Source organism: Beta vulgaris, chromosome 4 (assembly GCF_026745355.1).
Source record: "Beta vulgaris subsp. vulgaris cultivar EL10 chromosome 4, EL10.2, whole genome shotgun sequence".
NCBI lineage: Eukaryota > Viridiplantae > Streptophyta > Magnoliopsida > Caryophyllales > Amaranthaceae > Beta > Beta vulgaris.
The window spans coordinates 53,239,536-53,261,867 of NC_079205.1; the positions used below are offsets into that span (position 1 = coordinate 53,239,536).

Below are 22,332 nucleotides of genomic sequence, written 5' to 3' on the forward strand. Positions count from 1 at the left end.
CAGCTCCATTTCAGTCCGTGTTGCCAAACATAGTCAGTGCATATATATATATTTTAATTCTTAAGAGAAGATTTATCAAAGTTTGAGTGGATCAAAAAATAGTGATGAGCAAAATTAAAGTGAGATGCATGATACCAACACGGTACCATAGATGCGCCAGCATAGCATGAGCAATATAGCATAAGACATTTACGTATGAGTTTGAAGGCTATACAAGTGGATGGAGGACTATAAATTAAAATAATAGTCAAATTTCCACTGCAACTTCCTTAACCAGCGGTGGGCAGAAGCTTAAGGAAAGAATAATCTTTGCATCTCAAAAAAATTAATCCACATATTTTAACAATACGTTATACATGTATAGACCAGCTATAGATTAAGAGAACGTATTGTGTCGGATTCGTCCGACCATAATCTTGGTCGGACGACTTTCAGGTGGTTCCAATTTTTTTTAGGTAGTCTTCATTTTTTTCCAGGTAGTCTTCATTTTTTTTCAGGTAGTCTTCATTTTGTTTTCAGTTAGTCTTCTTTGTTTTTTCAGTTGGTTTTTTGTGCTTTACTTGGGTTTCAGTTGGTCTTTATTCTTTTCCAGGTAGTCTTCATTTTTCTTCAGTTAGTCTTCATTTTGTTTCAGTTAGTCCAACTGAAAGAAAACAAAGTCCAACTGAAAGAAAACAAAGTCCAGCTGAAAGAACACAAAGTTCAACTGAAAGAAAACAAAGTCCAACTGAAAGAAACAAAAGTCCAACTGAAAGAAAACAAAGTCCAACTGAAAGAAAGCAAAGTCCAACTGAAAAGAAAACTAACCTCTGCTTTGGAGCATTTTCTTGTAGCAATAACTACTTAACATGATGGTTGCACAGCGATCAGGACTTGACCAACTAAATACTTAGTCCATAGTACAAAGGTATCATCTCTGGTCAGTAAAGCCTTGTCCAGCACTTGGTAGAACATACACTTTCATGCCTCAGAATCTGGCCTCAGAATATTCTCTTATTGAGTAACATGTTGGTGCTGAGTTCTTCTGGATACTGGTTTCATGACAACATTGGAACTTGAAAAGAACTACCATAATTATTTGGTAGCATACCTTTCCTTTTTCAAGTAAAACTTATCTTTGATCCCCAAACCAGTTCTTATCAATTTCCTCGAGTGACAGGCAAATATGGGGTTGAGTTCTTTGTTAAGTCGCCGGACTTTGATCGCAGTTATCCTATAGGAAGTGCAGGTCGAGAAAATATCGAGGAACATGTTATTCAGGACTATAAAAACTTGTTTGGACGCTACTGCCACATTGAACTCCAACGCCGTCAGTGGAGTCGTAATCTCCCAACTCCGCACTGTGATAAGCTCCAGAGTTTCTGAGTGGCTTCGTAATGTGGTGGTGGTGGTTGTGGTGGTGGTGGTGGGTTTTATGTGGGAATGGTGGAGAATCCTTCGAGCGCCGTCGTTGCTGTATATTATAGTATTGGGCTCAGCCCGTCTGACGAGAATATTGGGTCAGACGGTCTGACCCAATACTTTCACATAGATTAAACTGTCATATTCAATCAACTTATGTAATTACGTCTAGTCGTCTCTCCTATTAGAAGTAAGAAATTTGTGTGTTTGAAGATCTCAAAAATCACTCATGATATCTTCTCTATATTACTACTCCCCTTTATTTCTGCAAATTTGTTTATGTGTCTATGTGATTTGCAATCCATGATAAATCATGCAAGTGTTATTTCTATTATATAAGGGAAGGGGGAGTTATGGTGTCTCTCAATAAAAAGACTATTTTACCTCTTTTTCTTTCTAAATTACAAATTCACTTACAAACCAAAAGGGGCTTCAAAAAAATAATACTAGAAATAAAATTATAACAATCACTCACAAGTCAACTAAAATCATCGAATTGCATAATTTACATCATACAAACCACTTAAATGAGGAAACTTTACGAAAACTAAAAAATTAACTTACAAACTACAACCAAGACACTACAACGGCAATACATACTCACAAAAATTTGACTTGAAATCAAAGTGTCCACTTTCTTCAGGGGCGGGTCAAACATAGCGGGGGCCCTATACGCTCTCTTAAAATTGGGCATTTCATATTTAGTTCATAAAAGATATTAGATTCTCAATTAAAAAAAATACTCTCAACATATCAAATAATTATAAATAAACAGATATTTAGATATAAATAGAGTAAATTTTATTGGAAAATCGAAAAAAAAAGAGTATGAGTAGAAATTAATGAGAGAGAGTAAGGAGAAGAGAGTAGCCATTAATGGAGAATTGGGGATTTGAAGCAGCCAAAGAAAAACACACGCGTGATGGTTTATTAATGTGAGTAGGTGATGAGTCAGTAGTCATAATTAAAACAGCAAAAAGTAAAAAAAGAATGCTCCTAAGTAGAATTGAACCCGTGCCCCTTTTCCCCATCCCTTACTACTTTACCACTAATCCAAATGCTTTCCTTTTGTTTTTATTTCAAACATTTAATACATATAATATATTTTGGGGCGCCTCTATTTTTGGGGACCTATTCCGTCGCCTATACTGCATGGGCCAAGAACCGCCCCTGACTTTCTTCACAATATGTGAAATAGTGTACTTAATTTAAAAATCAACTAAAAAATTATAATATTAAAAATCATACATAAATTCAATAAAATTTCTATTTTGTTCATAGAATTTAACTTTGAAAAGTAAAAAAAAAAAAAAGTGAGAGACTTAAGTGACAGGGACTAAACCAATTAAATTTTGTAACTAAAAACAATTATACTTCATATGTCTAATGTTCAAATTTTGACTTTTTCTTACATGGAAAAAAATCGAGTTTCTGTCTTAAGAAAAATCCAAGCATGCATCGCGTGTAAAAAATGCTAGTTCTATATGGTGTACGAGTCAAGTTGCCAAACTAATTAATCACTTAATTGGAATTTGTATTCATAATACTTATGTATATTTGCTTATTATTAGAGCATACTCCTTGCATTTCTTTTAATAGTTGTTTCACTTTTAATTTTACAATCATTACTTCAGTTATTAAACAATTAATTATTCAATTCTTTAAAGATATACCCCGAAACAATTTTGATATTTTATTACATAATAATATGTGTTTTCATATACTCCACTTTAGTGTATATGAAAAGCCAAAAGTGAAATAGCTAACAAATCGGAGAAGTGTTATTATTAGGGTTTTTTTTAACCTATACCACAAACCTCAACATTATAGGTTAAGAGCATCAAAATCCCTATATAAAATATCATTATATAGAAACTTTTCATTTCAAATTTCATTCGAACTAAAAAAATCTTATATATATGATTCTCTTACTACAAGAAAATTTCTCATTAATGAGGAATATTCCGGTGACAAAAAGACCATTTTGGTCATAAAAGCCTTTTACGACAAGAAACGATTGTAATCGTCAGTCGTTAATCGTCGCTACAGGCTTGTTCGTGAAAAGTAGTGAGCACTTACAATGAGTTTGTTAACGTCATCGCAATTAGCTTTTTACGACGAGAATTAGATCTTATCGTAAATTACATTTATCTACAACGAGATTTTTCATCGCAAATGTTATTTTTGTTGGTTAAATGACTTATTTTTCACGACATATAACTTTATAATTGCGACCATACTTGTCGTCATAAAAAGATTTGTAATTATTAGCTTGCTATATATTTGAGCATGTATACAAAATTTTACTTAAATACAACCACAACCTAAGTAGAATTTGACCCTACAACCTTTGTGCATTTGCACAATGCTCCACCAAGTGAGCTAGTAGGTTACACGACAACAGAAATTGTGTGAGTAGTAGGAATAATAACAAAACTTGAAAGTGATAGCAAATGATCCCAAAATTCAGGTGTTCTCCATCACATAACACTAGTGCAAAATGCTTGATTGGCACCAGTCAAGGCCACAAATATGTTGGAATGGTAGACTGCATGCTTGATGAAGGTTGGTTTCCACTTGTTCCATGCCCTGAATCACTTGACTCTTCATACAGAGCCAAGATTCTAGAATACTTTCTGTTGCATTTTCTAGTTCGTTTAGAATCATGTACAAAAGGCGCATCGATGTTATATACATAAACAAAAGTCTATCACCTAGTCAAAAAGGTTTAGAACTTAAAAAACATACAGTCTAAATACTCATGGGATGGAATACGCGCAAAAACCAGGGTCCTCCTAGTAGACGATGCAAAAAAATTCCATCCATTTTCAGCATTATGTACAGTAGACTCATTCAATTACCTGTGACACATAATTTTCGTCTGGTGGAGCTACAAGATATACAACATAAGTAGCAAAGAGCGATGTCTGAATAAACACATTAAGATTTAGAGCAGCTTAGTTTAGAAGTAGGGACATGGGAATTCAAAAAACTACAAGGACAATAACCAATGCTAAGAAACTCTCAATCGTATCAAGTTAATTCATAAATCTGGTCCTCTAACAAACTGTAGTGTTGGGTATATGGTAGTATATGAAGCTCATGGAGGTGTATGGGTGTGGAGATGAGGTTGCGTAGAAGGAAAACGTCATTTGGGACATAAGGCCAACTTTGAATGGACATATCTTTCAATCTATAAATGATTTTGAGGTGATTCAAGTGGAGGTGATAGCTTGTTCCGAGAGCTTTCCAATGATAGGTCATACGTCCAATTCCGGTGAGAAACGAGAAAGTTATGACGATTTTACGAAGAACTGACAAAACTGACGGGGTTCTGTCCGGCCGCGGTTGTCGAGCGCGCCGCGGGTGTCGAACCGCAAAGCCTAGTTTTTTGGTTTTTGGTATTAATGAGGGTATAAATATAAACCCTAATTATGTTTATTCATTATCTTCATCTCAAACACATATTAGAGAGAGAAAAAGCATAGAGAGATTCTTGAGTGCTTTTTGTAATCTTTCTTGAATATTCATCGATTCCTAGTGCAGATTCGTGGTTTTTCTCCCAGTTCTTGGGTTTCCACGTAAAATTTCTGGTGTGTTCTTTCCTGCTTTATTATTTGATATTCTATTATTGTTTGCTATTATTCTAGATTGATAGTCAATAGAACTTACAAGTGGTATCAAGAGCTAGGTTTGATTATTGTCTAGATCTAGAATAATTAACAATGGAGGATTCAAAGATTAGAATTGAGAAGTTTGATGGGACAGATTTTGGATATTGGAAGATGCAAATAGAGGACATCTTATATCAGAAAAATCTGTATCAACCTTTGTCTGAAAAGCCTGCTGAGATGGAGGAGGCTAAGTGGAAAGTACTGGACAGACAGGCACTAGCGGTGGTGCGTTTGACATTGGCTCGGACTGTGGCGTTCAATGTCAAGGATATCAAAACAACGGCTGGATTGATCAAAGCACTGTCAGATATGTATGAAAAGCCCTCTGCAATGAATAAGGTATATCTGATGCGCCGTTTGTTTGGTTTAGAGATGAATAATGGTAGTTCTGCTGCTGAACATATTAATGAATTTAATTCATTAATAAGTCAGTTATCTTCGGTTAATATTGCCTTTGAGGATGAAGTGAAAGCCCTAATTTTGTTGTCCTCTTTACCTACTGCTTGGGAAACTGTTGTAACTGCTGTTAGTAATTCCTCTGGTAAAGAGAAATTGGTTTATGATGTTGTCCGTGATCTGATTTTGAGTGAGAGCATTCGAAGGAAGGAGAGTGGAGAATCATCTGGAGCATACAGTGCAGAAGGTAGAGGGAGGGGAAAAGGGAGGAACTTTCAGGGAAAATCGGAGTCAAAGGGGGCCGGAGTAAGTCAAAAGGCAGGCTAGTGTTACTTGCTGGGGGTGTGGTAATGAAGGACATATTAAAGAGAGATTGTCCTAGAAAGAGAATGGGAAAGGGAAGAAGAAGGTTCAAGAAAGTGATGATGAAGAAGATCATCAACTAACTTGATTTCGAGTACGATTCGATGCTTTGATGGTAAGCATGGATGATCAGGAAGAGTTGGTTGGGTGCTCGGGATCATGGGTCTTGGATTCGGGTTCTTCTCATCATTCCTCACCATGCAAGGAGTTGTTTCGGAATTTCAAATCCGGAAAACTTGAAAAGGTCTACCTTGCGGATGGCAAGGCAGTGGAAGTCATGGGGAAAGGTGATGTGAGTGTGAAACTCACTCATGGTGGCTCGTTGGAGTTGAAGAATGTCAAGTTATCCCAAGGTTGAAGAAAACTTGATATCGTAGCCCAACTTGCTACATCGGGTTACAAGGTTGTGTTTGATGGTGGTTCTTGGAAATTGTCAAGGGAGCAATGATCATAGCTCGTGGGACAAGGATGGAACACTTTACACCATGGGAGCACAGTAAAGGGCCGGGATTGGGATGAGAACTTCATGTAAGGTGTCGTTTGGTCGGAAAACTATCGATAGTGGGCAAGGGATGAGAACCGTGGTGAAGCGGTATCCCGGTGGCAAATTGACCGGTAAGCGAACAGGTGAAGACGGCACACAAGCATGTGTGCCGGAAATCCTAAGTGGAACAAAGGGTGTATTGTTCGAGTGGGAGCAATGTGAGTTTGCTTTTAGAACAATGAGAAGCTTCTTTGGCTTAGGTGGTAATTGGTTTTATTGAAGTTTGATGAGACTTCAATGTGCTTCTTTGGTTGGAGAGGAAGTGATTGTCTTCTTTAGTTGTTGAGGAAGGGATCTTCATTTGGTTGTGCTTGTCTCTAAGGTGATCCGACCTCCGGGGTAGGAGGGTGTGTAGGTTCATGGAGTGATGGTGCAATGATTTGGAGTTTAGTGATTAAGAATCAAAGTCGGTGTAGACTTTGATATCTTTTGTATTGGAGTTGGTGCAAACTTCAATGTTATTTTCCTTGGTGTAGAGGAGATGTGTGTCATGGGATGCTTGATGTATGTCATGGTTTGGGCACGACTAGAGATTGCTTTTGCAGTGGGAGTTGTGTGTAGGAGTTGAGATGAATGAGAGGATGATGAAGGTATGAAGTTTTCTTCACTTACACCTATCTCCAAGTGGGAGATTGTTGGGTATATGGTAGTATATGAAGCTCATGGAGGTGTATGGGTGTGGAGATGAGGTTGCGTAGAAGGAAAACGTCATTTGGGACATAAGGCAACTTTGAATGGACATATCTTTCAATCTATAAATGATTTTGAGGTGATTCAAAGTGGAGGTGATAGCTTGTTCCGAGAGCTTTCCAATGATAGGTCATACGTCCAATTCCGGTGAGAAACGAGAAAGTTATGACGATTTTACGAAGAACTGACAAAACTGACGGGGTTCTGTCCGGCCGCGGGTTGTCGAGCGCGGCCGCGGGGTGTCGAACCGCAAAGCCTAGTTTTTTCCGGTTTTTGGTATTAATGAGGGTATAAATATAAACCCTAATTATGTTTATTCATTATTCTTCATCTCAAAACATATTGAGAGAGAAAAAGCATAGAGAGATTCTTGAGTGCTTTTTGTAATCTTTCTTGAATATTCATCGATTCCTAGTGCAGATTCGTGGTTTTTCTCCCAGTTCTTGGGTTTCCACGTAAAATTTCTGGTGTGTTCTTTCCTGCTTTATTATTTGATATTCTATTATTGTTTGCTATTATTCTTAGATTGATAGTCAATAGAACTTACATGTAGCAGCTGTAGCATCAAAAGGCAGCAGGTTCAACACCTTGTATAGACTACCCTAGGGGGCACGGGTATTTTAGTAAGATACTCTAGTTAATATGTTAGCCTGGGGAATAAAGCAAATACTACTATAAATAGAGGAGAGGATATGAAGGAAATATTGGAGATTTCATTTAGTTGTTAGCTTGGGAGTGTGACCAAGTCACTCGAAAACTTGGCAAATCTATCTTTAGTTTCTGTAATTTTCATTGTTATCAATCAAAAATCATCATCTTCTTCCTTATTTTACTGTCCAAATTTATCAGTTCATTACACACCTACAGGCAGTAAATGCCAGCACCAATTGGCAGGCTACAGCGACAGCAGCGAGAAGCACCTACAGGCAGCAGCTGCAAGCAACACCATAGAGGGAAAGCAAGGAGATGAGAGGGAACAAACTCGGACTGGTGGAGAATAACTGTAATTGCATTTTAAACATGGAAAAATGACATGAAAAGAATTGTGCCTGGTCATATCAAATCGTATACGCACAGGATCTTTGAAGTATATATCACTATATAAAAGCTTGAGATGTAAACAACACAAAAGTAACACTTCCAGTAGGTCTAAGTAAACTGCACATTTCAAAGGAAACATGCCACATTTTCTCCAAGTTTACAGCATTAATTGGGACCATGTAACAGAGAGTCTTAGAATGATCATATAAGATAATTCGAGATCCATACAATATTTGTATAAGATTGTGACTTCATCAAAGTAAAAAGCAATAGCAATTAGAAAATCAAGGACAAGAAAAATACCAAGAATAAACTACAAACTGAAAGCAGGGGTGTGTCATCTGTCATGTGTGATGGAGGCTGCTAACTTTGTGCAGCAGCTTTGTGGATAAGTTTTTAATTTCAGTGATGTATTCCATGTTACAATGTAAAACTAGTTATTAAGCCGGGGCTATGCCCCGGATAAGAAAAAATTTCATTTATTAATATAATACTTTATGATAATAACACTAAATATAACTGAGCCTAGTGGTTAGAACTTTAGTATATGTACTTGAGGTCTCGGGATCAAACCATATACTATGTAATTTCTTAATTTTTTTAGTGTACATGGATTACATGAACTAAAACTTCCTAGGGAAAGCGCCACGTAGTTTCTTGTTTTCGCACGCCTTTTATTTGTATAGATCTTGGGAACCTTTACTAAATCAAAGCATAATATTATTTCATGTCCTGCAACTTAATTCTAGTCCTGCAAGAACGCTTTTCTCTATGCAGAAATATTTCCACTTTTTGAGAGGAGATCTTGTACATTAACAAAAAAAAAAAAATAACGCTAGTCATAGACACATAATATTATTTACGACGAGAAGCAAAACTCGTAGTAGTATATGTTATTTGCAACGACAAATCCGTACTGTTGTTTAATTTTGTCGTAAACGAAAGCTTTTCTTGTAGTATTCCACATATATGCATACTTATTTATTATCGCCAAATAGAATCTTGTTAATTATATATTTTTTAATGAAGTCTTGAAATTCTTAACCTATCGCCAAAGGTCCTTATTATTGTTGTAAATGGAATTTGACAGATGATCAATGACAACCTTTATTTCCAAAATTCCAATATAAAAATCAGAGAAAGAATCTGCATATTACTGGAGTAAAATAAAAGACACTACACAAATGTAGCAAATAAACAAAAAATATTTACTTATTATAAAGTAAAATCAAAAAATAAACAAAGTAACTAATTTGCCTAAAATTAAAACCGGGACTAACCCAAAAAAAAAAAAAAAAACACTAATTTTCCTGAAACTATAGGATAATTTGCCTATAACAAGATTAAGCTTTTAACCCATTAAAATTCATCATAATGCCATTGATACCAATGATTATCAAAATAGTCGTCCCAATCTATATCCTCGTGACTCCCATCAAATCCAAAGATATCGGACGATATTGGTGCTAAAGTTTGATGAATTCCATCATTGATTGTAGATGAAGAATTTAAACCCACTACATCAATATGTTCTACTTCTGGATTAATCTTAGATGAAGATGATAAACGAACTTCATCAATACGTTCTTGATCACGAACTTCGGTAAACGTTACATTAAAAATAAAAAGACTGATTGCCATTAAGCAAATCATTACTATGCCAAAATTAAACACAAAATTTGAATCATCTTCAAGAGAATAATGTGCTCTTCTTGAGTAGCTCATTGTCACGAATTTTTAACACTAGTATGATATTGTGGATTAACGTATGATTTGATTATGAATAATAATGTTCAACTATGTGTGTATTTATAATGATTTTGATACGAAGCTTAATAGGATTCGGAATTGTAATTAAATTAGGATTATAAGATAATGTTGTCTGTCGGTAAAAGAGTTGTGAACCAACAATGACAAGTTTTTTTTTTTGACGGCAACAATGACTAGTTAATAAAGTTGTGTTCATTTTTTCTATCAATTAATAATTAATCACAACAAAAATTAACAAATTAAACTATGAAACGATTAAAAAAAACACGATAAAACTAACTCCTTTGGCGACGGAGGTGAGTCACGACTTTAGCGACCGCAACAAATTTGTCGACGGCGTTTCAACATAAATTTTCTCCGTTTCTAAATGTGTAATGTGTGTCGACTTTCATACATACTAATATACTAATTTAATTCGAATATTAATATCTTTGATTGTCAAATAATAAACCTTATAAAAAATTGATATATAGAAAATACTTTTTGCTAGACTTGTAAATGAGCTAGATATACTTGAGTTAGTTATTAGCTCATTTAACATTGACAATAACCCTAGTTTGAACCTGAACGTAGCTACTCATTATAAGCTTATGAAAAGTCTATTCAACCCCATCTATTTTAGGGGTATCGTATGCTAAGAGGAACTCCAATGGTGCAAAAAAAGGACTTGCTAGCAATTTTGCAAAATACTTAGCTAGTTGCTTAACCATTGGATTTGGAGCACAAAATGAAGTTTTGCTTTACTAAGCAAATTGGCTCTGTAGAGCAAATTGGCTTAGCCAAAATGTTGGTCCCACCCAACAAATAGCTTCTCAATAAGTGATATTTTATATATTAAAAAAAGGAAAAAGTGATTGTGGGACCTACCTAAGCAACAAAATAGTTTAGCTAAACCACTAAAGGGAACTTGGCTAAAGATAGAATTAGCTAAGGAAAATGATGTGGCATCTTTAGCCAAGTATTGTTTTAGCTAACCATTAAAATTGCTCTAATCAGACTAATTTATGATCAAGTAGTGTTGACAAACGAGCTTTTTTTAAATTAAAGTTTATATTTTAGCCAATTTTTTTTGTTACAGGAACAAATAAAAAATGAGTTTTAAACGAATCTACACTCGATATGTTCACATAGAGTTATGCTCACTAATAAATATTTTTATTAGGATAAGGGTCGTATTTTGGATACTGTACGGTGTGGATTTGAGAATTTGCTCTCTTCAATTTATCTTTCATGAACGCATCTTCTTCTTTTTTGCTCTGAAGTTCTCTAAACTTTTTTCTTTTCTTATGGTCAAGGACTTTTAAAAACTACTCTCTACTTTTTGTTAGGTTTTACTTATTTTTTCTGAACCTTTTTTTACAGAACTTTCTTGAAAATAAGTAAAAATAAATTAAAGAGAACAAGTCTTGATTCGATATGATGAGTTCTTAAGGTAATAAATCATATATTTGGGTAAAAGAGTGATAATTATGCTTTACGGCATAGAAAAACTAATGTTAAAAGTTTGAGTATACATTGATAATGACTTTTTTCGTCAACAAATAGTGTATCAGCCAAAATCTAATAGGAGAAAAAAAGTACCAGATTAAATTAGTGTATAACTTTTATGATAGAATCAAATCGTATAATCATAAGATCGGGAAATGATATTAAGATTCTACCTTGTATTTTTGAATTTTTTACTTGAATAATGCAAAAGAGGGTATTAATTCCACAAATGTGCCCCCAAAAAAAAAATTACCTGCGTACCGTCCACGTAGGACGGCATCACAATATACTAATTTTTTAACCAACCAATATCAACAACTAGATTATACTAATCAAACTAAATAATTTCCATTTAAGAACAGTTACAAACCTAAAATACATAACAAATATGGCATGCTAAGCAAATTAAATTAAAAAAAAATACTCACAAAAATCAGTTGAGGCTGTCGGTGGTGGTGCGCTTGACGTCCGGTGAGCGACGGTGGTGGTGCGCCTGGTGTTAGTTCACTGTTGTCGGTGGCTGAACTCCGATGGCCGGTCCTCGTCGGTGGTTTTCTGGGATGGTGGGTGGCGCGACGGTCGTTGTAAGAGAGAGAGGGAGAAGTGAGTTTGAGAGAAAAGATTTCGAATGTGAGAAATTGGGGAATTAGGGTTGATTTGGGGATTTTACTAAACCTTTAATGAACCGCTACTCTAAGTAGCGGTTTATATGACCGGGTTCTAAGGACAACTAAACCGCTACTTAAAGTAGCGGTCAACGAGTATCAACCGCTACTCAAGGTAGCGGTTAATTTTAACCATAACCGCTGCTTAGAGTAGTGGTTTCTTTGTGTAAACCGCTATTCCAAGTAGCGGTTTAACTTAAGTAAAAAAAAATAAAAAATCTCGCGTGCCGTCCTACGTGGACGGTACGCAGGAATTTTTTTTTTGGGGGCAAATTTTTGGAATTAATACCCTCTTTTGCATTATTCAAGGAAAAAATTCCTTTTGTTTTTTGAAGCTGAGAAATCCTATAAAATTAATATACAAAATTAGATTTAATTATGTAATCAGATCTTTTCAAATAGTAAAATTTTAAGATCATAAAATCTGAATCGAAATTTTAATAGCAAATTAACAATTACTCCCTCCATCCCAAAATATAGTTCCTATTTCTAGTTTGGGAGTCAAATTTTAAAAACTTTGACCAAATATTTTTACTAATGTATACAAAAAGACATATTCATGAGGGGTCTTGTTAGATTTGTCTCAATGTATATATTCGCAATATCAACTTTTATATTTTTAACTAATAAAAAATAGAAGATATAGTAGGTCAAAGATACTTTTTGGAAACTGTGTAAAATAAAATGGGAACTATATTTTGGGACAGAGCCACGGAGGGAGTACAATTCTATATCCTTACTATTTCGTTCTCTATTAGGCTGACTCGACAAAAGATACAACAAGCTCATTAAGCAAAGAAGTGAGAAAAAAAAGACAAAAGAAACAAAATTACCGTTGAAGTCCACTTCTCTCCAGTTATGCCCACACTAACACAAATTACTTTCTCTTTTGGGCTAATTCCAAAGATGATTTTGGGAGAGACTCGCACGAGTAGCAACATCCTATCGACAAACAACACAAAAAAAAAAAAACATTGATTACTAAATTATCTTTAAAACATCCTTGTAATTAGAAGTAAGATAGAAAATTATGCATTACAACATCTGAAAATTCAAGCATTGACAAACAATCAATCTTTAATTAACCTGGTTTTTTTTTTCTAATTTGACAAAAAGAACCTGAAATCTCTTCTAATTAAGCTAATCCATCACTTTTCTTTTCACTCATGTCTTATAACCGCTAATCCAAAAAAAAATAAAATTGTGAGCTTCAAACAACCCAAAGAGCAAGAAATTGAAACCAAATCTGAAGTCATAGTGAAATTCGCAAAGACAAGGACCTTGTTTGGAAATTAGCGGATAGTTGTTAGCTGTTAGCTGATTAGTGGTCGTGGATTTGACTAACTGTTTATATTAGCTATTTGTATAAAGGTTTTTGGTAAGTAGTTGATAGTTAATTGCTACATAATTGTGTAAAATTACCTATAAAAGACGTGTATAATATATTGTTGTATCTTTTATTATTTATTAATGTCATTTTCAACAATTTTAGAACATAAATGTAATTTATCCACTCATACCCAAAACTTTAATGTCAAAAAGCTCATCACCTTAGCTTTTTTTTCAAAAAGAGCTTTTTGAACTCAATAAGCTAACTAAAACCTTTCACCAAATACTCAAATTATAAAATTAACTAGTCAAATCCTCTAATATGAGTTCAAACCTCTAACTTTGCTTCACAAACAAAGGCAAGATATATATATAAAAAAAGAATTAAAGAAGAGTCAAATAGCAATTGGAGAGAAAACCAATGAGAAATTAGGACGGAACAAAACATAAACAGTGAAAATATTATAACATTAAAGGATAATTTTAGAGAAACAAAAAAAAATATGCACATAGATCGTATCGTACTTGGTAAGTAACCGAGTTTGGACTCATGTTTGCATATAGGGATGGCAATGGGTCCAGAATCTTATCCAGACCCTACCCTAAAATTAGAGTGTGGGTCTTAATTTTTTGGACCCTATAGATAAGGGTAGGGTATGGGTCTTGGTCCTATCGGGTAAGTGTAGGGCATGAGTCCACTTCACAAATACTAGACCCTCCCCATACCTTATCCATAGACCCATCTAAATAAAATATATATTTTTTATTTTTTATTAAATCAAAATAAATATAAATATAAACATAACCTTTCAACTTCTAGCAGACTTCCTATAAATTAAAACCCTGACCCTCCCTCACTTACTAGTCGCAAATCTCACGTCAATAAGACTCACAGTCTCTCTCTCTCACTACTCTCAGTCTCTTGCTCTACTCTCAGTCTCTTAGTCTCTCACTGGCGAACCGGCGACCAGTCAACCATCATTAGCCGAATAGCCGTATTCTGAATTCTCACTATATAAATAATATAATGAAGTAGAAGTGTAGAACCAGTAGAAGGCTAGAAGCTAATTGCAAAATTAATATATAAAATTGTGCTTAACGATTATATATATATGTGATAATGCACGCGGAATTTTATTTGTGTTGGACCCATTTTAGACCCTAGACCCTACCCAGACCCAATCGGACCCTACGGGGCCGGGTACCGGTCCTAAAAAATTTACCCTATGAATATGGGTAGGGTATGGGTCTAATCTTACCCTACCCAAACCATGTCCATTACCATCCCTATTTGCATATCAATCGTTCTCTGCATTCATTTATCAAAATAGAAAACAAAATTAACAACTTTTGAGAGATTTGATTGTTTGGAAGAACAATGAAGAGAAAAGTTACTTCTGAGAGGAATTTCCACTCTGGATCCACTGAACAACTTGTCTCTCTATCTGAGTGAATTGGAGAGTTTGAGGTAGTGGGTAAGTGAAAAATTAGTGTTGTGACTTGTGAGTGAAGTTCAAAAATTTTCGATTTTTATTTAAAGCCCTTCCAACAAGGGATGGAAATGGATCGGATTCGGGGCGGGTGGAACATCACCCGCATCTACCGCCCGCAATTGTTTACTGCACCCGCAGGCCGCATCCATCCATCCGTCATTCATCGGGTGGAACGGGTGGGTCGGGTGCTAAACGGGTGATGATATTTAATATATTTTTAAAAGAAATTAGTGACATAATATAAAATAATGATATCAAAAGCATAAAATATAAGTAATTTACATGTAAAATTTAATAATTGGGTAATGAGTTGGATGTTAAACGAATGATGGATCGGGTGACGGATGAAAAAAATTCTCACCCACCACCCACTTTCCATCCATTTAAATTCGGGTTTTCATCCATTTGAAATACCGGGTTAAGCGGGTGATGGATCATCCATCACCCATTTCCATCCTTACTCCCAACTTAATTCTACTCCTCTCAAGAACGTTTTTCTGTACGCGAAAATATTTCAACTTTTTGAGACGAGATCTTGTTAACGCTCGTCGTAGACACATAATATTATTTACGAAGAGAAGCAAAACTCGTAGTAGTATCTGTTATTTACAACGACAATCCGTACGATTGTTTAATTTTGTTGTAAACGAAAGCTTTTCTTGTAATGTTCTACATCTTCAATATGTATATTTCTTTTTATCGCCGAATAAAATCTTGTTATGGGAATTGGGGTTGGCTCAAGTGGTGAGTTTTCCCATATTTCCTAGCAAGGTCTTAGATTTGATTCCTACCCCGAAGCATGAAATTCTTACCCTATACCTTATGGCATAGATTAGAAGTCATTATTGTTGTAAATGGAATTTGACAGATTATCAATGATAACCTTTATTTCCAAAATGGCAAAATTCCAATATAAAAATAGAAAATCAGAGAAAGAATCTGCATATTACTGTAGTAAAATCAAAGACACTACACAAATGTAGCAAATAAACAAAAAATATTTACTTATTCATAAAGTAAAATAAAAAAAAAAACAAAGTAACTAATTTGCCTAAAACTAGAAAAAAAAAAAACACTAATTTCCCTGAAACTATAGGATAATTTGCCTCCAACAAGATGAAGCTTCGATTCTAACACATTAAAACTCATCATAATGCCATTCATACCAAGCATCATCAAAATAGTTGTCCCAATCTATATCCTCGTAACTCCCATCAACTCCAACGATATCGGACGATAATGGTGCTAAACCCACTACATCAATATGTTCTACTTCTGGGTTAATCTTAGATGAAGATGATAAACGAACTTCATCAATACGATCTTGATCACGAACTTCAGCAAATTTTACATTAAAAATCAAAAGACTGATTGCCATCAACCAAATAATTACTATGCCAGAATTAAACACAAAATTTGAATCATCTTGATCAGAATATTTTGCTCTTCTTGAGTAGCTCATTGTCACGATTTTTTAATACTAGTATGATATTGTGGATTAACGTATGATTTAATTATGAATAATAATGTTCAACTATGTGTGTATTTATAATGCTTTTGATACGAAACTTAATAGGAGTTGGATTTGTAATTGAACTAGGATTTTTTTTTTTCGAGAAGAATTAAACTAGGATTTTAAGATCTAGAGTTTTGAACCTTGTGCACCTCTTTTATTCGGAATTCTATAGAGTTTAGAAATTCATGTCTTGTTGGATAGAGTTTGTCTTATAAGAGACCGTATACTTTTAAATTAAAATTAGGCAATGGTAAGCCCAATACGAAGAAGAGAATAATCCCAATAGTGACTAGGTTAATTTCTTTCGATGACTAGTTTAATCCATTTAGTCACTATGTCTACTTTTATATTAAAATTAGATAGTGTCTTTTAATAATTTTTGTGTTGGATAATACTCTTTCTGTTTTTTTATTTTTTTTTTATTTTTATCTTTCTCACTTAGAATCTTGATATTGTTCATGCTTAGAAACTCTGAAATGGGCCTATCGCATCCCCCTAACATAATAGCCGGCGCCTAAAGTTTTCGTGTAAGGTTATATTATATGTTTGATGCGGTAGGAGTATGGCGGGAATGGGGTCATTTGTCATAGATGACCCCATATAAGAGGGTCATTTGTAGGGATGGCAATCCAGTCCGGATCTGACCCTAGTCCGCTCTGATCTGAAGGAAAAAATTCGAGTCAACTCCGACAAAAAAGTAATCCGTCTCCGACTCCGTTTGAAAAGTCCGACTCCGAGTCAGAGGAGGGTCAGAGTCGGATCTCATAAAATAATCCGACTCCGACTCCGACTCCGACTTTGAGTCAATCAATCCTTTTTTCTTATTTATGTTAATGTATAATTTATATATAACCTGACTTCGACTATCAGCCAATTGTATTATATAGGATTTTCTCATTAAAAAAATGATTGTTAAAAATAATAGTAATATTTAGATTATTTGTACTATATAAGATTTCCATATGATTACTAGAATAAGTTATAATGATTAGCTGATTTTAAATCAAATGTTCGGATTTTTAGTCGGATCAGATTCGGAGTCGAATGTTCAAATTTTAAGTCGAGTCGGATTCAAATTTTCGGAGTCGAACTCAGATTTAAAATTCGACTTCCTGTAGGGTCAGAGTCGGATTATGCATAATCCGGTCCGATTCCGACCCATTGTCATTCCTAATCATTTGTCATAAATGAACCCCAAAAGGGGGTCATTTGTCATAGATGACCCCCCAAGGTAGGTTAGTATTTCAATATGTTTTGCTGTATTTAGTTTTTTTTTGGGTATATAACACCTCTATTTTAATCCACTCTTTTATTTCTCTCTCACACTTTTTAGTTTCTCTCCACTTTTTCAATTTCTCTCTCATACTTTTACACATCCTTTTTGATGCTCCTCGAAACGAAGGGAGTACAATTCTACCCCCTTGCTATTTCGTTCTTTATTAGGCTGACTCGACATATAAATATTTCGGTTAATTACAAATGTTGTCGTGTTAATCTAATGATTCTAATCATAGATTATCTTGACCAAAAAAAGAACATGGCAAATTGCCTAATGGTACCAAACTTCCTTAGAATGCAAAAATGTCGAAACAAGTTGAAAAAAAGAGGTCTTTTCCATTTGAAGAAGAACTGAAAAACCAATATTTATTTGAAAAAGACCTAACCCACTCACAAGTCAACTCTAATTGGGTAGTAATTAAATCACTGAAATTAGCTGTTGAGATTTTTCCAAGTTTTCTCTCACGTGGTTTCGTAAAATCCCATTTTTTGAGCCTTAAATTTCATGTTTCCTTTCTTAAATTCAGGTGGAAAGAGAGAGAGAGAGATAATTTAATGGGTGTTAATTTTCCAGATTTTAAAGAGGGAGTAGTGTTTGCTAAATGTGTAAGCAATTGGTTTAATTTTTGTGGGGTTTAATTTATTAAGGGCTTTTGTGGGGTTTAAGCAATATGGGTTTATTTATATCACACTCAAAGTGCTCATAATTCTTCAATTAGTTGGGTAACATTGCAAGATTATGCTTATAAAGTTGTCATTTGTGAAGAATCTTATCACATTTTTGCAGGCTGGAAATTTGAGGAGCTTCAAATTTCTGAGAGCTTTAAATTTGGAGAAAGATTACATTTTGGTAAATTTGATCCTTACTTTAACATTCCAGTGTTGTATTTGTGGTTTTTTTTTTCTTTTTTTTCTTTTTTTGAGTTTTAACATGCATATATTCATTTCTGCTTCTTAGAATTAGGCTGTGTTTGGATGATTCAATCTTGGGTTTTTCATTGCATTTTAATTTGGGTTTGAGTTGATCAGTTTTATTGATATTTGAGTAATATTCAATCTTGGGTCTCTTTAAATTTCAAGGTAGTAAGAATTTGGGTGGGTTCTTGTAGAGAAGGGATTTAAGGTTGATCATATCAACTATTGGGTGTTAGACTCTTAATTAGTTGATTTTGATGATATGGTGACTCTAATAATCAGAATTCTCAAAATTTGTTGATTTTTGGGTAATATCCAATTGTGGGTTGTGTTTGGATCTTAGAAAGGAAGGAGATAGCAAGAATTAGTGGGTCTTTTGCATAGATTTGGGCATGGGAAAGGTGAGCCATCCCAAATGGAGGTTAGCTCGAATAATGGGTTGGCTGCAGTTGTTTTTGGGAGGGCTTGTTGTTATTGTTAGCATTTCTAGCCTAGCTAGATTCTATCATGCTGGATTTTTCTTTCACAGCGAAGATATATGTCGTCACTTTTATGGGGATCCTTATATTTCCGATGGCTTTGATGTCAAAGCGTTGTTGTTTCGTGTTGAGGAAGTGCTTGAAAAGATGGAAAATTTGCAAGACAAACTTGAAGCCAATGTGCAAAAGATGGAGAAAGACAAAGATCAATTGGAGAAGAGTAATATGTCAAGACTAGATTTCAAGAGGTACTTGGAAGATGAGGTCGTTCAGCCTCTTTATGATGCTCATATTGCTCTTAGACAGATCCGATTACCCAAAGTGGGCGGTATAAGGAACACGACATTTATGGAGGAACCGTTGATAAATAATTTCGTGATTGAGGAGATCAGAAAGTACATTACCCCGAAAGAGAACAAGAATGGCAAGATAAACATTTTCAAAACAGAGAGGATACACAATACCATAGGCCATGCTTGCGTTTTGATGAAGAAAGATTTAGAAGACTACATGGACTATGATGTAGGTTCTTACTGTAAGGATGATTGGAATCTAGCTCAGAAGCTTATGCTTCATGGATGTGATCCTTTGCCTCGAAGGCGTTGCTTGACAAGAGCCTCCAAGCTCTCCCTCAAGCCATATCCGATTAATGAATCACTTTGGAAGGTACCTGATGGAAGAAATGTTCGATGGAACCTTTACAAGTGCAGGGATTTTGAGTGTTTATCGAGCAACAATACTGACCGAGGTTACACCAAATGCACAGGATGCTTCGACATAGAAAAGGAAAAGCTTAAATGGGTCAATAGCAGCACCCTTTCTCCTGCTGATTTTCTCATCAGTGATGTTTTGGCAATCAAGCCAGGGGAGATACGGATAGGCCTTGACTACAGCGTGGGGACTGGCAGCTTTGCTGCAAGGATGATGGAACAAAATGTCTCCATCATTTCGACTGCCCTAAATTTAGGGGCACCTTTCAGTGAGACGATTGCACTTAGAGGCCTACTTCACTTGTATGTAACACCAAATCAACGACTCCCATTTTTTGAAAATACGATGGACTTAATTCACTCAACCGGCCTCTTGGATGGGTGGATCGATCTGCTACTATTGGATTTCATGTTATTTGATTGGGATCGAGTTCTAAGGCCTGGGGGTTTGTTATGGATTGATAAATTCTTTTGTAATAGAAAAGACTTAGATGATTACATGTACATGTTTCTGCAATTCAGGTACAAGAAGCATAAGTGGGTTGTTTCACCTAAGTCAAAAGACGAGGTTTATCTCTCTGCTTTGCTAGAGAAACCTCCTAGATCCTTGTAAGTTCATTGCTTGTTTCTTGTTTTGTTTTGTATGTAAGTTGGAGCTCACGACAATACATATGTAGTTTCGTAAGAACTATTATGTGTTGAACAATTTGTGTGTATAATGTTGTCCTTTTTCCATAATAAAGTTTTCTTTTTTTCTGAAATCACCTATGCTTTCTCAACTCTCACAACTAGTTGTTGAACTTCTGTGCTGCAATTACTTGCCAATTTTAAGCAGATGGTTAAACTTTGTTTCTGTTAGCTGTTGAAAATAATGAAGGCTGCTTATTAAGTAGTGGAGTTGATTATGAACAAGTGTTGTATGTTTTAGAAGTCATACATCAATCACAAATTTAGTGAGGACCGAGGACAAGAGAAAGGCTTGGTAACCAACGGTTTGAGTCCAAAAAAGACTCAAACACTCAAAATAAAACACAATGGTACCATTATAACCTGACATTGGTATCAAATTGTTATCAGGACTGGTACCAAGGTATCAATATTTTCGAAGAATGGTACCATTATAACTCAGCATTGGTACCAATCAAATGTCAGCCACACGTGCGTAAAATCTTCCAACGCATAAAATGACCAAATTACCCCCGTTTGAGTCCCCTAAGAGACTCAAACGGTTGGTTGCCAAGACAAGCTCCCGAGGACAATGAAATATGCAAATTCAGCGCCAGGCGAGAAGAGGCCTGAGTGGCACCACCAAAAATAAAATTTTGTTTTTGGGCTTTTAGTCAACATGTTATACAAATGAAAACAATTCACTTGCATCACTTATAAATTCTAAAAAATCCAAACCTAATCATGGTTTGAAAAAAAATGGAGTACATTCCTAACAATTATAAGTTATAACTTTTTGTAAAAACTGGTGTACCAATGTAAAATGTTAGATTTGTTGATGATAAATACTATAGATTTCACATTACTTTTGTAATAAAATGATTCGTGAAACTGTATTTTAAGCAAATTGTATACTTATATCCATTGAAGTGGCCTTTTATATAATGATTGGTGAAACAGTTCGATCACGGTATTGGTTGGGAGGGTTGGGCCATGTTCGAACATGATATCTATTCTATGGGCAGCGAGAAAGAGATATATGGAGAATAGTGTGGAATGTTGGTGGGCCTCCAAAATTGCGCCACTTAATCTGGAAAGCATGTAAGGGAAGTTTGGGTGTGTTCGATGTTCTCCACAAACGCCATATTCGTGATACTAGTACGTGTCCTGTGTATGGTCATGGGGTGGAAACAATAATGCACTCTTTATTTGACTGTAGGATGGCTTCGAACATATGGGTGCATACCGAATTTTTGAGTCACTTGATGGAGGCTCCGCCGACTTCTTTTGTTGAGAGATTTGTGTGGATGGCTGGCAAGGTGGGGAAAGAAGAGCTTGCTACATTCGGGTCCATAGCGTGGGCTGCATGGTTTTGTCGAAATCAAGTGGTGTTTATTTAAGAGTGATGAAGGATTAAATGCAATGAGTGTGGCTGCAAGTTTTATGAGATTGAACATGGATTATGGACAATACAATGCAAAGGTGTGTATGTTCCCCGGCTCGTCGTGCTGCAATATACTCGTGGCATCCCCTCCTCTATCTTTTGTTAAAGTAAATGTTGATGCTCACATTACTCATGTCAATGGAGTGAGTTTGGGAGTGGTTATTCGTGATGAGGTGGGGTGTATTAAAGCTGCTGGAGTTCGACGATTGACGACCAATTGGGAGCCGGAGGTTGCTAAAGCAAGGGATGCAAGATTTGGGGTGGAGGTAGCAAGAAGACCGGGGTACAATCGGGTGGTGTTGGAGTGCGATGCTTAGAGCATTGTTCGAGTCATCAGAAACAAGAAGCAAGAAGCTCCCCCTATTTCATTATATTTGATGATAATATTGAGATTTGTAACTCTTTCTCTGCTTTTGAATGTGTTCATGTTGAGAGAGCAGGAAACACAGTTGCTCATTCCGTTGCTAGAT

At 35.3% G+C, this 22,332-nt stretch overlaps 1 protein-coding gene across 1 annotated transcript; it reads left to right on the forward strand.

Moving 5' to 3' along the window:
* The first annotated feature begins 17,840 nt into the window (after positions 1-17,840).
* Positions 17,841-20,440, forward strand: LOC104890814 (hypothetical protein). Its single transcript, XM_010676412.4, has one exon. It carries the CDS (start codon positions 18,956-18,958, stop codon positions 20,363-20,365), a length of 1,410 nt encoding a protein of 469 aa, XP_010674714.1. The 5' UTR covers positions 17,841-18,955; the 3' UTR covers positions 20,366-20,440.
* The last annotated feature ends 1,892 nt before the right edge of the window (positions 20,441-22,332 follow it).

Bases quoted from the DNA above. Each gene is read 5' to 3' on its own strand.
- LOC104890814 (XM_010676412.4), top strand. From the start codon at position 18,956: ATGGGAAAGGTGAGCCATCCCAAATGGAGGTTAGCTCGAATAATGGGT.